The following is a 15,283-nucleotide window of genomic DNA, read 5'->3' as shown; positions in this document are numbered from 1 at the left end:
GGAAAAAGTGTCTCCTGGTCAAACAAGTTAGGGAAACCCTGTATCCTGTATCTTCCTCCTTCTGGATATTAATAATGAAATGTCAACTGTAACTCAGCATTTTCCAAACTTACTTGATCACGGAGTCTTTTTTGCCCTGTGTAATAGCTGTTAACATCCTGCATGTAGGAAATGAGTCCAGTCACACCGTGGAGGTCCAGAAAATTAAGCCACTTGCCTGAGGTCACAAAGTCAGTAATGACAGAACCGGGGCGGGACCCCACTGCTGGCTGATAGCCTCTCTCAGAATGGCTGCATACTTGTGTTGCCAGCAATGGCTTCAAAAGGTGTTCAAGATTATGTTTCTTTGAAATTGATTTAAAGAGTGACTTCTAAAGTTGTAGGATCCTAGTTTAACTTGGAGAGATTTATCTGTTAGCAGATGGAAAATGTGTCAGTTGGCCCATTCAATTTAGTAGTAGTCTTTATTCAGATGCATGAGAAATGGGACCTGAATCGTATGCGTGGTGGAGAACAAAACGTTCCTGAGGCGCTCAGTGTGAGGGGTGGGGAACGGAGAAAGCCAATAAGCAATTAAACAAGTAGATATGTAATTACAAATTATGATGCGTGCTATGTATGTGCTGTCAGATTGAGCTTAAATTTGCAGTCTTTTTTTAATTGACCCAGAACAAAAAGGAATCAATAGCAGTTGTTTTTATGGTTATCTGAATACTCAGCTCTTAACGACCGTTTGCACCACGTGACAGCCTCTCCCCTTCTTGTTTTTCCAGCCCAGTGGAGCAAAATGAGAGCGCAGTGAGCCGGGCCCAGCTTCTCTCCTAGCCGTCCCGACTCCCACCATGAACCACTTGGAGGGGTCTGCGGAGGTGGAGGTGACCGACGAGGCGGCAGGTGGGGAGGTGAACGAGTCGGTGGAGGCCGACCTGGAGCACCCCGAGGTGGAAGAGGAACAGCAGCAGCCGCCACAGCAGCAGCACTATGTGGGCCGCCACCAGCGCGGGCGAGCCCTCGAGGACCTCCGCGCCCAGCTCGGCCAGGAGGAAGAGGAGCGCGGGGAATGCCTGGCGCGCTCAGCCAGCACGGAGAGCGGCTTCCACAACCACACGGACACCGCCGAGGGCGACGTGATCGCCGCGGCCCGCGACGGCTACGATGTGGAGCGCGCGCAGGACCCCGAGGACGAGAGCGCCTACGCTGTGCAGTACCGGCCCGAGGCCGAGGAGTACACGGAGCAGGCAGAGGCCGAGCACGCCGAGGCCACGCACCGCCGCGCGCTGCCCAACCACCTGCACTTCCACTCGCTGGAGCACGAGGAGGCCATGAATGCGGCCTACTCAGGCTACGTCTACACGCACCGGCTCTTCCACCGCGGCGAGGACGAGCCCTACGCCGAGCCCTATGCTGACTACGGCGGCCTCCAGGAGCACGTGTACGAGGAGATAGGGGACGCGCCCGAGCTGGACGCACGCGACGGCCTGCGGCTCTACGAGCAGGAGCACGACGAGGCGGCCGCGTACCGCCAGGAGGCCCTGGGCGCGCGGCTGCACCATTACGACGAGCGCTCCGACGGCGAGTCCGACAGCCCCGAGAAGGAGGCAGAGTTCGCGCCGTACCCGCGCATGGACAGCTACGAGCAGGAGGAGGACATCGACCAGATAGTGGCCGAGGTGAAGCAGAGCATGAGCTCGCAGAGCCTCGACAAGGCAGCCGAGGACATGCCTGAGGCCGAGCAGGACCTGGAGCGTCCCCCTACCCCTGCCGGGGGTCACCCCGACAGCCCCGGGCTGCAGGCGCCGGCGGGGCAGCAGCGGGCGGTGGGCCCTGCGGGCGGCGGCGAGGCGGGGCAGCGGTACAGCAAGGAGAAGCGCGATGCCATCTCGCTGGCCATCAAGGACATCAAGGAGGCCATCGAGGAGGTGAAAACCAGGACCATCCGTTCGCCTTACACCCCCGACGAGCCCAAAGAGCCCATCTGGGTCATGCGCCAGGACATTAGCCCCACCAGGGACTGTGACGACCAGAGGCCGATGGACGGAGATGTAAGTAGGTGCGGGTTTGGGCTTCCTCGGCCCCACGCGGCGGGAGGGAAGATGGCGCCCCATGGCCTTGTGCGCCCTTGGGTAGTGACTTTACGGGAAATGGTCTGTGGGGACGCTAAGAACTTTTCCACCGTAAGCCTCAGAAACAGCTTGCACGTAAACTCTCAAACGCCAGCGGGAGAGAATTAAAGTGTTGCATGCACTCATCAGATTCTTAGCAGGATGGCTTCAAATCAGTGCTTCCCATACTGTGCCTGGAGGCCTTGTGAGAAATGCATTCTTGGGTACATCGCCCTCCACCCCCAGTTTCTGATTCAGAAAGTATGGAGTGGGGCCCGAGAATTTGTATTTCTAATGCCAAATAAAAAACAAGCCCTGCTTGAGGAAGGAGAGACTTAATTGGAAAGGATTATTGCAAAGGGGAAAAAGATACTGTTTCGTTATAGGGAGGAAGGACTGTTGCCATAGGAGAACCTCTGACCTTAAGATCTTTAAAGGTCTCTAGAGTTAGGTACAAGGGGGAAGTTGTTTTATAGGGAGGAGTAGCCAAGTAGAAAGAATGGGGTGTGTGAAAGTGGCGTGAAAAGGGTGAGAGTTGAATGTGCTGTGGATCAGAGAATGTTTCCACCTGAGACCAGCGTTTTCTCAGGAGTGGTTGTATGCGGGCCAAAGTTCACGCACCTGGAGGAAGGAGAGACACTTTACCAAAGTTTGGTTAGCAAGCAGTTCAGCTGATCGTTTGTGAAGAAAGAATGGGAATGTGGAAGGTCTGCGTCTGGCCTTGTCATAGGTAAACAAGAGGAGCATCCCTATCCCTGCTCTGTGTCAGAAAAGAAGGAGTTTCCCAGAAGACAAAAGGATGGGGGTATTTCTTCATTTTGTTTCTCTGGTTCTCAGGTAAAGTTCAACGTTGTCACTAACAAGTTCCCATGTGATGCTGCTGGTCCCAGGACGACAATTTGAGAACTGCCTTAAATCAATCCCTTGAAGATTTGGGATGGGTAGTGTGCCCTCTTTGGAGGATATCCTTCCGAGCCTTTTTCTGCCAGGGGTTTCTGCAGTTTTGTTTGTTTATTTGTTTTGTTTTGTTTTGAGACGGAGTCTTGCTCTGTCACCCAGGCTGGAGTGCAGTGATGCAATCTCTGCTCACTGTAACCTCCGCCTCCCAGGTTCAAGCAATTCTACCTCAGTCTCACGAGTAGCTGGGATTACAGGCAAGTGTCACCATGTCCAGCTAATTTTTGTATTTTTTAGTAGAGACGGGTTTTCATAATGTTGGCCAGGCTGGTCTCGAACCGCTGGCCTCAAGTGAGCCACTCACCTCGGCCTCCCCAAGTGCTGGGATTACAAATGTGAGCCACAGCACCTGGCCGGTTTCTGCAATTTTTTTGTTTTGGTTTGGTTTTTTGAGACAATTTCACTCTTTTTGCCCAGGCTGGAGTGCAATGGTGTGATCTCGGCTCACTGCAACCTCCGCCTCCCAGGTTCAAGTGATTTTCCTGCCTCAGTCTCCTGAGTAGCTGGGATGACAGGCGCATCCACTATGCCCAACTAATTTTGTATTTTTAGTAGGGATGGGGTTTCACCATGTTGGCTAGGCTGGGCTTGAACTCCTGACCTCAGGTGATCTGCCTGCCTTGGCCTCCCAAAGTACTGGGATTACAGGTGTAAAACACCAAGCCCAGCCTCTGCAGTTTTTTCACCCACCCTATGCCTCATTGTGGTAGGTGCCTAATTTTTCACATCTGGTGGTATCAGGGCATCCTTCCCACTTCACAAAAGATATGTATTCTGTTTTAAAACAAATTGTGTTTCATTGTGAAGAGCTACACAAAGTAACTGATGCCACTGTTGACATTTTCCATTTTTGAAATACCTAAGAAATGTGATAACATGGCAAGCTTAGGTGTCACAGTCTGTTCAGAATATATCAGGAAGACCAACCTTTGCTCTGACTCGTTTGCTATAAAGATTCTCTCTGCTTCTACTCTCCCTTTCCATACTCTTGAATAATTTTTAAGCCTTTCATTTAAAAATGGATCTTGGAGTAAGATAAGGGTCAAGAGCTTATATTCAATTTCACTTAATTCTGCATTTTATGATTGCACAAGGCCGTTTCTCAATATATGTCTTTGGAGTGAGAAACCATTATTGTAAGGTATTTGTTCATTTTACTTACACATAAAGAGCTATGCAGGTCAGAGTGGTAGCATTCACCTCCTCTTTAAGGAATAGTCAGCATTTGCTGTTAGCAGATTAGGAAAGGTTGGAAACCAGTAGGGAAGGGAACTTCATTCTCCCCAGCAAGGGGACAGCATTGGGTCAGTGAGCTCAGACATGTCCTGTCTTTGTTTTCTAGGCTTCTGATTCAGTGAAAAACAGGTGCACTCACGTGTAGAATTCTCCTTGACCTCCAGCTGTCTCCAGATTCCTCCCAGCTAGGAGGGATTGCAGCAAGCATTTTGCAAATGAGGTGGAAATAGAGCAGGTTTTCAAAAGTAGGGAGTTGGCAAAAGGCTGGCTTCTGTATCCTTTTAGAAACCTGGAAAGCCACCAGAGGAAAAAGCTGCAGGCACAGTTGGTCCAGATGCTGGCCTCTTCCTTCAGCTTTCTCCAGTGCGCCTGCTCCTTGAAATGACCTGCTTAACCAATTGCCCCTGCAGCCTCACAGTGAGCCCACAGCACAGCCTATGGTACGGCTAGAGGCTGGCTTTTATTCGTTTGAACTAGGAGAACAACTTAACTCTCTTGCATGCTGTTTCATTCAAAAGGTGAAATTAATTATAGAACATTGTATGATGCTTTAGGAACCCGCCGTGTCAGAAATTCAGCTTGATGCTAAGAAATCAGTATGGATCACTGGGTTATGAATAGTTAATATAAAGTGAAACTGAAAACCTGTGCTTTAAAGTATTCCAGCAGTCATTTTTAAGCTGTTTGTGGGTTGTATTTCATCTGTCATGCCATATTTATAGGAAAGACCTTCCTTTGCTGCCTCTTTAATGGTCTTCTGAGAATATAATGATGTTATACTGTTGATTTCCATCTCAGCATCCAAAAATATTTACTGAACACTCATTCTCCATGTATGCTGTTATAGAAAATGGAAAGGTGTTTTAAAACCATGTGATCTGAAGTCTGTCTGGGTGGTACTTATTAGAAACGCAAGTTACTGCCCTTCCTTTCCAAACCAGAATACCTGATGTGGGTCTCAGTGATCTGGTTGTTTTGTTTTATTTTATCTTGTTTTATAAACTTTCCCTGAGATTCGTAAGCATGTGAAAGATTGAGAACTACTGATTTAAAGGAAAAAATGTATTATCTGGGCACTTTCCCCATGTAAGTGCTGTGGATATAAGATTTAACTAAATCTTTTATTAGCACAGATAAAGTTTTAACAAAAAGAGCTATCTCACTGTGATTATGGTCAGCAGACCTGTAGAAATGGTATTCTTACAAAAGCAGTATTTTGAGTATTTGCATTCTCAAAATGGCAAGATCACAAACTATAATGAAGCAAATAAAAGGAGACAAAAAACCTGTATTGCCATTTGTCAGCCACCATTGCTAATTGCTAAATCTGCTTTTGACACTACTTTTAATTGCCCCAGAACTTAAGTGCTTTTTTCTTGGAGCAAACTGGCATTTGTTTGCTGGTGAGTTGTATATAGAGAGAAAACGGGATTGCTAATCCATAAGAGTTTACTGAATACATCTGTTACATGCTCAGCACTGAGAGAAAATAACTGTGTTCTAAACATTTGAAAAAAATACTTATGTGATTTCCTTCTAGTAAGAAGTTTCACTTTTCTAAATATATGCCTGAGAAGTATCTCCCAATCCCCTTCTTGAAAAATATTAATAATGAAGACCTGTCCTTTTTCTTTTCTTTTCTTTTCTTTTTTTTTTTAGATGGAGTCTTGCTCTGTTGCCCAGGCTGGAGTGCAGTGGTGCGATCTTGGCTCACTGCAACCTCCGCCTCCCAGGCTCAAGCAGTTCTCCTGTCTCAGCCTCCCAAGTAGCTGGGACTACAGGCACATGCTACCATGCCCATCTAATTTTTGTATTTTTCAGTAGAGACGGGGTTTTGCCATATTGGCCAGGCTGGTCTTGAACTCCTGACCTCAGGTGATCCACCTGCTTCAGCTTCCCAAAATTCTGGGATTACAGGCATGAGCCACCACACCCGGCCTGAAGACCAGTTCTGAAAATCAGCCTACTGATCTGTCTATAGGCAACAGAATCATTCGATAACAGAGTCACAGTAGACTCAGGGAGATTGATGTTAGCAAGCACACAGTGTAAATTGGAGGGTTTTGTCTACTTTAAGTGGTGTGGTGTACAGCTTGAAATGGCGTTTATCTCTGCTCCCTCCTAGAATTGCAGTAAAATAATAAAAAGCACAAACACTGACAGAGGAAACAGCAACAGATGAGCACAACAAAATTTGGCAACACCAAGTGGTAACTGGCTGTGATGGAGGAGTTAGTGTGCCCCAGGATTCCAGTTCTGTTATTTTTTCAAACACGGAGAAGACCGCACTTCGTCATCCTCTAGAAGTTAAGTGTGGCCAGGGAAACGTGAGTGCTGAAGTGTATTGCTTCCAAGCGGGAGCAGCTAAGACAATGCTTTCTTCCCCAGTGGAAACAAACCCCAAAGCCTTATGTTAAGGGGCAGCCTCACAAGATGGCTGTGTGCCTGTCAGCACAGGTCTCCTGAAATCACAATGGGTAGGGCTTCCTGGGACATGTACTCTGAGAGAGGAATCAACCTTTATTGTTTTAAGCCACAGAGGTTTTTGGGGTGGTTTGTTATCACCACACAGCCTGGTCCATCCTGACTAACACACTGATGAGGTTTCTGTTTTCTCTCTTCTGCCAAGTGTTTGTGAGGATGTGTGCGGTAGATGCCCCCCAACAAAGGCCCAAGAATTAGAGACACAGATACCTCAGGTGGCAGAAATATGAGAGGTATGGCTGAAAAAGAAGAGGATTATTTGGAAGCCTGTCACAGGAGACATTAAACTTCCTGTGATGCCTTCTCCAGTACATGAAGCTAGGTGACTCCTCCTCCCCGCGGAAGATGGGAGGCTTCTGTAAGGAAAGGGTGAACCAGAGGAGCACTGAAACTGGGGACATGGCAGCAGTTGGAAATGGAAACAAGGTGCTTTGGGGAATACACGGCCCACTAAGCAGTGAGACCCGGAGAATGCCTTACAACTGTTAGTTGTCAGGCTTAGAGTCCAACCCACTCAGGATCCCTAGTCCCCAGCAGATGAGTGTATTCCTCTCTGAGGTAACAGGCCCAAGAGAAAATACTGCAGATACTAATGTTTGGGGGTTTCCTATTACACCACCTGGCTTTCCACCTGATCACCCCATAGTGACGGCTCTTGCGTCATAAGTACATGATCTTCCAATAGGCTTTTTGGGGATTTACTCTTAAATATGAGTGAACAGCCAAGGATCATCAGACATTTAAAGAACATCTCTAACATGAAAGACAAAGACGTAAAGCAAATGGAAAGTCACTTGGAGAAATCAAGGCAGCAAAATTGAGGAAATCTTCAAAACAGTAAAACAAGTATGGCAAAAGGGTGGAAAGTAGTAGGAACAAAGATAAAACAGAAGGGAAAATTATGAAAGACCATGTCCTGGAGCCAAAGAACACACGAACTTCCAGATTAAAAGAGTCTACTGGGTACCTATCTAGAATAACGAAATAGAAAAGACTCACAGAAGTTTCAGAACAGGAGGGAGAAAGAGAAGATTGTACAGGCTTCAGAGAAATAAAAACAAGAATGATCAGGAAACACAATGATGTTGGACTTTTCACAAGCAACACTGGAAACTGGGAGACCTACAGCCAGTCTATCTTCAATTCCGTGTGAAGGGACAATAAAGATGTTTTTAGACATGCATGGTCCCAGAAAATTTACCTCACATGCACCCTTTCTCAGGAAACTACCGGAGGATTGCTCTTCTTGCATGGGAGCATAAACCAAGAAAAAAGATGCAAGATCCAGGAAACGGGGGACCCAACCTGGGAATGCAGCAGAGAGAATCTCCAGGTGATAGGAAAGGAGATCCCAGGATCACAACCATGCAGAAGTCCAGCCACCAATCCCATGTGGCCTGCCGCTCAGAGGGCTCCAGTTAGGCAGTCTCTAGAAAGAGTGGAACTGAGAGATTTCCTGATAAATTTGTGCCACCAGGAGTTTTAGATGGTTTTAGGAGAGCTTGGCATAAATTATTGATCGGTCCATGGAAGACTAAGCAAATGGAAAAACAATTTCATTATTTACCTCAGTAAAAGCAATTGTTATATTGGCAAGAAATGCATTAATAATATGCGTTGTAGCTCAGCAGGGAATAGTATAGTCTTCAGAACACAAGCACTGAATATTGATTAACCAGAAATTGTAATATTGAGAGGATGAGGGTGCATGTAACATGAAAGAGGTAAATCTTAATTGTTTATAGTAGAGCCAGGAAATAATATCTAAAATTGAAAAACCAAGGTGAGGCAGTATAAACATGCTATTTATGAATATGGAAATAAATTCCAGGGAAAAACGTTAGAAGAGCGGGACCATGCCATGGGAGGGACAGGGAAGACTTCAATTTTTGCCATAAACTGCATGATATTGTTTGACTTTTAAAATTATATTCATGTATTTCTTTGCTTTAATTGAAAAATATGCAAGAGTAGAAATCCTTTAGAGATGACTCACTGACCAAAGGAACCATCTCATTGTTACTGCTTTCCTGGAAACACAGAGAAAGGCAAACACTTCTGTACATTTTGTGCACAATTTCTAAGAAACGACTGCTTTATTAACTATGTTATATGGTAAGATGTGTGCACTAAATTTTTAATTTCTAGCAGTGTTTGTGTTAAGCACACACACTTGCATTTGGCTTATGTGACACACATAAGAGTAAAGAAATAAAAAGTAGGTCAAGGCGGGGGCTATACTATTTAAGGTGAAGATCACTAATTGGTAAGTGAATTCACACCTTGACAATGAAAAATCTGAAGAGTTCAGGAGCTGTGGGCTTGACAGTGTGCTTAGTTTGGAAAGCACAGAACATTTGTGGGAAGGATAGCAGCAAGAATACTAACTGCAGTGGGAGTGATGCTTGCTGAGGTGAAGAGTGATGCGTTCATTTCTCCTCAGGTTTGTATACTTATGTAGGTTAATGGTCTTTACTTCAAAAATGAAATGTTTTTGAGATGCCTTCTTTTACCAGGGTGCATTTAATGGCCCATCCTGCAACTTAGAATCCGCAGTAAAGTGTCATTTCTGTCAGTGGAGAATAATGCTCTAGGAGACCTTAGTTGTCAATAACAACAACAACAACAAAATGAGACGTTTTTCTATGAACTGTGAGAACCTAATGCAACTGGAGTAATTTTTTTTAAATATTTAATGATCTTACTGGTACACCTTTAAAATGAAAAGGCTTCACCTTGAAATCCCATTCGAAGAGCAAACGATTCATTTCAATCAAGGAAAAAAAACAAAAAGAGATGGGAGAATGTTTGCTTTGATCTCACCACCTGGATTGGAAGTATTGCCTCCAATTATTTTAGCTTGTCTTTAGAGTTTCACCTGTCAGTTCAGCTCTAGGCAAGATGTGTTGCCTGGCAGGTGTCTCCCCCACTGACAGCAGACCATCACCATCTAGAACACCAGAGCAAAACTTGTCTGGTGATCTGCACACCAGAAAGCACATTCTCCAGTTACTTTGTGTTCTGTGGAATAAAAGAAACTGATGGAGAAGATTGATCTTTTTTAACCCTCTGGGCTCCAATTTTTTCTCTTTGCCTGACCCTCTCCCAAGAGGAATCTTTCTCAACTTTTTTGATGGATTGTCTCACCAGACAGTATATATGTGAAACTGTGCCAAGAAGTGATGGGACAAACAACAGGGAAATAAATGGACGATTTAGCGAGAGAGAATTTTGTTGTCAGTTTCCAGTCAGAGTTGCAGCTCATAGGCCGCAGTTCGGGTGTCTGACATGCTTGCTGAATAAGTGTATGCTCAATAAACTGCCCAGTAGTCTTTAGAAAAATTGTGTCCTCTGCCCTGACTATGCACTCTTTAGAGACAGTCTCACTCTGTGACCCAGGCTGGAGTGCAAGGATACAATCCTAGCTCACTGCAGCCTTACACTCCTGGGCTCAAGGAATCCTCCTGCCTCAACCTACCTAGTAGCTAGGGCTACAGGTGCATACCATCATGCCCAGCTAGTGTGTGTGTGTGTGCGCGCGTGCGTGCGCGTGTGTGTGTTTTGTAGAGACAGTCTTGTTATGTTGCCCAGGCTGGTCTCAAACTCCTGGCCTCAAGCATTGGCCTCTCAAAGTGTCATATTACAGGCATGAGCCACCATGCCCAGCCACTCTCATATTTTCTGTGATACGTGTACTGGGGCCATATTGGAGAAGGGAAGGTGCTGGGAGAGGAACAGATATATCATAGATAATTGAATTTCATATGTAACCCAGTTGTATCCTGGAGCCCATGTTGTCCTGGGAGTTATGAAATGTGATTTGAGTACAAACATGATCATCTTTAAAATGAAAAATACTCCCATTACAAGTGTAACTGGCAACATGTTCTGAGTCCAAAAATGTAGTTTCTCAGTCCACTTGTTTTGAAACACAGTCTTCGCTGACTGCTTTCTTGAGAGCGGCCATAAGAGAGGAGGATTTCTGTTTAGACACAGGCCACTTCACTCCCCTGAAGAGTTCCACTTGCAGTTTTTCTCCTGTTGTTTCTCGTATTGAGACAACAGACATTCAGCTTGACATGCCTAGCTGACCTCTTGGTCAGACCCTACCCGTGGGACACCAAAAAGTAAGTAAATAAGTCTGGTAATGGATTGAAGGAGAATTGGAGCCAGTCTGAAGATTTTGGCCCCAGTTTACCCAGAAGGAATAGCTGAAAATAGACTTTTTGTGACCTGGGAGAATTATGAAATGTGATTTGGCTATAAATGTGATCATCTTTAAAATGAAAAATGCTAAATGTCTTTATGCTTTTCTGGACTGGCCTCTACCCCATGCTTGTAATCATGCGGATCTCGCCTCTATCCAGGTCACATTCCAATTAAATAAAGTCAGGGCTTCCCTCTTTAAACATAGATTTCAAGGCCCCAGACTTCTTGATTAGAGCATCTGGAGGTTGGGTCTTGGCACAGGTGTTAATGAGATTCAGTCAAAATTGGTAAGCGCTGGCTTAGGCTGTGGACCACAGTTTAACACTCAATTCTTTAGGATCTCATTTTCCACTTTTCTTGTGTGAGTTAACCTGTTGCCTCTGTAATTCACTGTCGGTGTCTCATCCTTCTCCTGTATCTCTCTCAGAGCAAGTCACACAGATGTGCTGCTCAGAGTGTTCATCGTATGTAAATCTTTGGCTCACAGTTGATCTGCTGCAGTTACCTTGAGTTTGTCACCTGCTTTCCTCCCAGGCTTCAGTTTCCCCATCAGTAAAATGAGTTAATCAGGTTTATGTCCCAGGGAAGCTGTAAGAGAAAATGGTTTTGCAGATATTGAGTCCTGTATGGAAATGTGAAACAAGAATCACAAGTTTGATGTGTCAGTTACATTTGGAAGTCAAAGCTCACTTAACATTTGGGGTTGGTCACTGGCGAACTGAATTAGGGGGTTGGCCTTTAGTAGCCCTTCCTCACCCTCTAGGCTGGTGTTTCCTTTCTGCTGTCCTCAGCACTCAGATCCCCCACTGGGCTGCCCAGCCTGGTCAGGCACTCAGGTGACCCTAGTTCTCAGCTTCCACCTTAAGCAGCATTATACCATCAGCCTTTTCTTCCAGTGTTGATCTGATTAAATCAAACTGAACTGCTAATTAGTGATAATGGCAACATGCACCGCCCTTACAGATAACATTTACCTTTTATTGGCATTCTACTACTGATTTCAGAGACCACTGGAGAAAGTATTTTAAAGCAGGAAACCATTTCAGCACTAATGCTTCTTAATCAGAAACCAGCCACTCTCCTGCTGAGATGGAGGTATTGTCAAAATCCTGGGAAGTGAGGGCTTGGTGTGAACTCTTGCCCTGATCATGCGTACTTTTACATCCACTTTTTTTTTTAATTTCAAGAAAAATGTTGCAATGAGGGTGTAGGAGCATCATGGCTTCATCTGGGGCCTTGATTGGCTTGATGTTACCCCCTCCCTGCCCTGAATTCAGCATGCCACCAACATGGAATTTTTTTTTTTTTTGGACGGTTGCTAGGAGACTAGTGACCAAGGTCAAGTGCACATGCTAATTCATTAAGACTTGTTAGCAGCATCTTATCCTGTCAACCTTGCTGTTGTGTTGTCAAGCTTACAAGGGCGAGTGAAAAGAACTGTCTTGCTGCCAAAGGATTCCATTTTTTGTGAAGGATTCTTGTTAAGGTATTCTGAACTGAGAGATTTCCTCTTGCTGATTACACCTTGCAGAGTTCTGACCGGACAAAATTTTTCCAGGATCTGGTTAGCAAGTGATGAAGTTGAAATGGGATCTGAAATCAAGTAGACAGAATTTAGGATTAATATGTGTTCACTTGGAGCCCTATTTCCCCAAGTGGATCAATTATTGGCTGGAATGTGATGTATTCTTAGGGAAGGGAAGAAGGGTGGTTCTAGGATAGTTAGCCCCAGTCTGTCTCCATTTGTGGTATTAAGAGGAAGAAAACTCCAAGCATCCTTATCTCCGATTTTCCCTTACCTGCTGCAGAAGAGTATACATTCCAGTGTCGGCTCTAAAACCAACTTTGTTTTCTTATATGATCAGACTGTTTAGAAAAATGGGGCTAGCATACCCTCTAAGTCAACATCCCAGAAGCTTATTCAGAAGCATAACCTTAGAACGAAAGGACCCGCTGCCAGGACAGCAGAAATGGAACCCAGTGTGTTTTCCAGGCAGACCTCAGAAAAGGATGGGAAACTTCTTACACAAGCGAATGGTATCAGAGGTATAAATGTGTTCTCAACCGTCTGCCATGCAAAGTGATTAAGCTGAGCTGTCATAGCTGTTTCTCTGCTGATACCTTTGTGTTTCATTGAACACCAGCTACATAAAGGAATAAGAAATACGGCCTCAAAGCTATGCTGTTCCTTATTTTGCCAGTGAACTAGAGAGAGTTTGTGACTACTGTTCTAGGTCAAAAGTTGAAAGTGCATCTTACAATTTATCATCCTCTCATTCAATAAAAGTTTTTAGATCCTTCTGTAGATCACACACTGTGCAAGACCCCAGGGATACAGCAATGACAAATAGAGGCTCTGACTGACACAGACACAGGCTCTGCTGGTGCAGAGTGTACAATCCAAGCTAGTCCTTTGTCAAGCCCCAAGCCAGACCTTCAAGCTTCCTCTGCCTTGAGCCTTTCATCTGAATCCTTATTTAGTGTCTTAATTATCAGCTGCTGTGTAACAAATTTCCCCAAAAGTTAGTGGCATAAAACAACCTTCCTTGACTATCTCACAGTTTCTCTCCATTAGGGTCTCTTGGAGGCTGCCATCAGGGGGTCAGGTGGCCTGCAGTCATCTCAAGCTCACATGCTTGTGGGCAGGACTCAGCTTCTCATGGGCATTGGGGCTGAGGGCCTCAGTTCCCGATTGACTGTTGGCCAGAGGTGTCCTCAGTTCTCTGCTACATGGGCTGTCTGATACTTGGCATCTTGCTTCATAAAGTATGCAGGATAAGAAGGTCATGGAGTCTGATAGCAAGATGGAGGTCATGGTTTTTTGTAACCCAGTCACAGGGTGATATCCTATCACCTTTGCTGTATTTTATTGCTTAGAGTAAGTCACTCAGCCGTGCTCCCTCCCCGGGGAGGAGATTACCCGAGAGGCTGTATACCAGGAGGTGGAGATGATTGGGAGCCATCTGAGAAGTCTGCGTTCCACATTTGGTATCTGTCATCGTCCCATGCCAGCAAAGAGCTACTGGGCTTCAAATTTAGGGCAGAGCAGCTGCTGGCCTTGTCCTCTCTCACTGACCTTGTCAACCATTCCGAACTCCTGGGCTGCATTTGTTTGTTGTCTGGCTGAGAGGAGGCAGATTTGCAGATCCCAAAGTGACCGATGGACGATGAAACCAAAGTGGCGTGAAAGGGAAGGTGTGTGAGAGCCAGCACGGAGATGGGGCAGGGGGCTATGTCAGAAAAAGCTGGGACTAGGGCAGGTTGTGGAAATGGAAAAGAGGAGGTGTTGTCCTGAAGAAAGAGCAGGTCCATGGTGGACTGCTCAGAAGGAGAAGGAGTTTAACTTTATTCCCAAGGGACTGCCATTGTCAGAAGAATTTGCTGTAAAGACCCTTTCATAAGTTAAGGCAGAGCTTTTTAACCAGTGTGCTGATGATACTCTCGGACTTTGGGGATGGAGAGTGACCTGGGCCACCGGGCACGTTGTCTTCAACCCTTATGCAGCCTCTTCATGGCCTCCAGGTCCTCTCTGTGTGGCCCAGTGTAATGTACAAATATTAACATTTCCCTGTGTGCCATGGTGCAAAATGTTTGGGAAGCACAGAGTTAAGGGGTCTTGCTGGTGTGGGGGAGCCACGCAGGAGAGAGCAGGCCTTGAGACAGGCTGGCATCTCAGTGCTTGGTTTCTCCCTTGGGTGTGGCATGTGGATCCTCCTCTTCGTGCTTCCATCTCAACCGCCTTTGCGCTGCTGGGGGAGTTTTCCATCGCAGGTGTTATCCATTATTGATGAGGCATGGAGAAGGTGGTGGTGAATAATTAAGTAAGTTTCAGGTGCAGAGTGAACATGAAAGGGAAGAAAGAATGAAAACAGAAGAGCCAGAGAAAGAATTCTAAGTTCTTTTGTACCAATAAGACACTGGGTAGATGCTTTCTATAACTTCCCAGAAGGCCTGGCAGTTTTATTTGAGTCTGACTAGTGATTTTAAGTCTTACGTGTACTGGTCATTTCTGAGTAATAACTGAAAAAGTTGCAAGCTTTTCACAGCAGCAGTGAACACTCTAAACAGCTTCACCTACCCTGTTCTGAGCAGTTCATAAATGAAAACCAGTGCAATTTTCAAGAGTGATAATGGGGGAAATGGCTGCACCATGGGCTAGGGAGAGTTAAATGGTGAGGAGTATTCAGTCTGGACTCTTGAGAATCAACACCCCAAGCTTTTCTCTCTTTAAATAATTAATAGAAGAAAGTGTTTTGAGAGATGCCCAGTGCTATAAAGTAGGAAGAGATACCTCC

At 45.5% G+C, this 15,283-nt stretch overlaps 1 protein-coding gene across 3 annotated transcripts in view; it reads left to right on the top strand.

Annotated features, from left to right (window-relative positions):
- APBA1 (amyloid beta precursor protein binding family A member 1) overlaps nucleotides 1–15,283 on the top strand; it is a 229,499-nt gene that overhangs the window by 153,155 nt on the left and 61,061 nt on the right. For all 3 annotated transcript variants that reach the window (XM_054520022.2, XM_024252888.3, XM_054520023.2), the window contains exon 2: nucleotides 774–2,042. In XM_054520022.2, coding sequence (XP_054375997.2) covers nucleotides 843–2,042 — 1,200 coding nt within the window. In that variant the 5' untranslated portion in view covers nucleotides 774–842. The remainder of the gene's footprint in view (nucleotides 1–773; nucleotides 2,043–15,283) is intronic.

The sequence above is a fragment of the Pongo abelii genome, chromosome 13, assembly GCF_028885655.2.
Source record: "Pongo abelii isolate AG06213 chromosome 13, NHGRI_mPonAbe1-v2.0_pri, whole genome shotgun sequence".
In the NCBI taxonomy this organism is placed as follows: domain Eukaryota; kingdom Metazoa; phylum Chordata; class Mammalia; order Primates; family Hominidae; genus Pongo; species Pongo abelii.
This window is presented reverse-complemented; position numbering and strand designations above follow the sequence as displayed.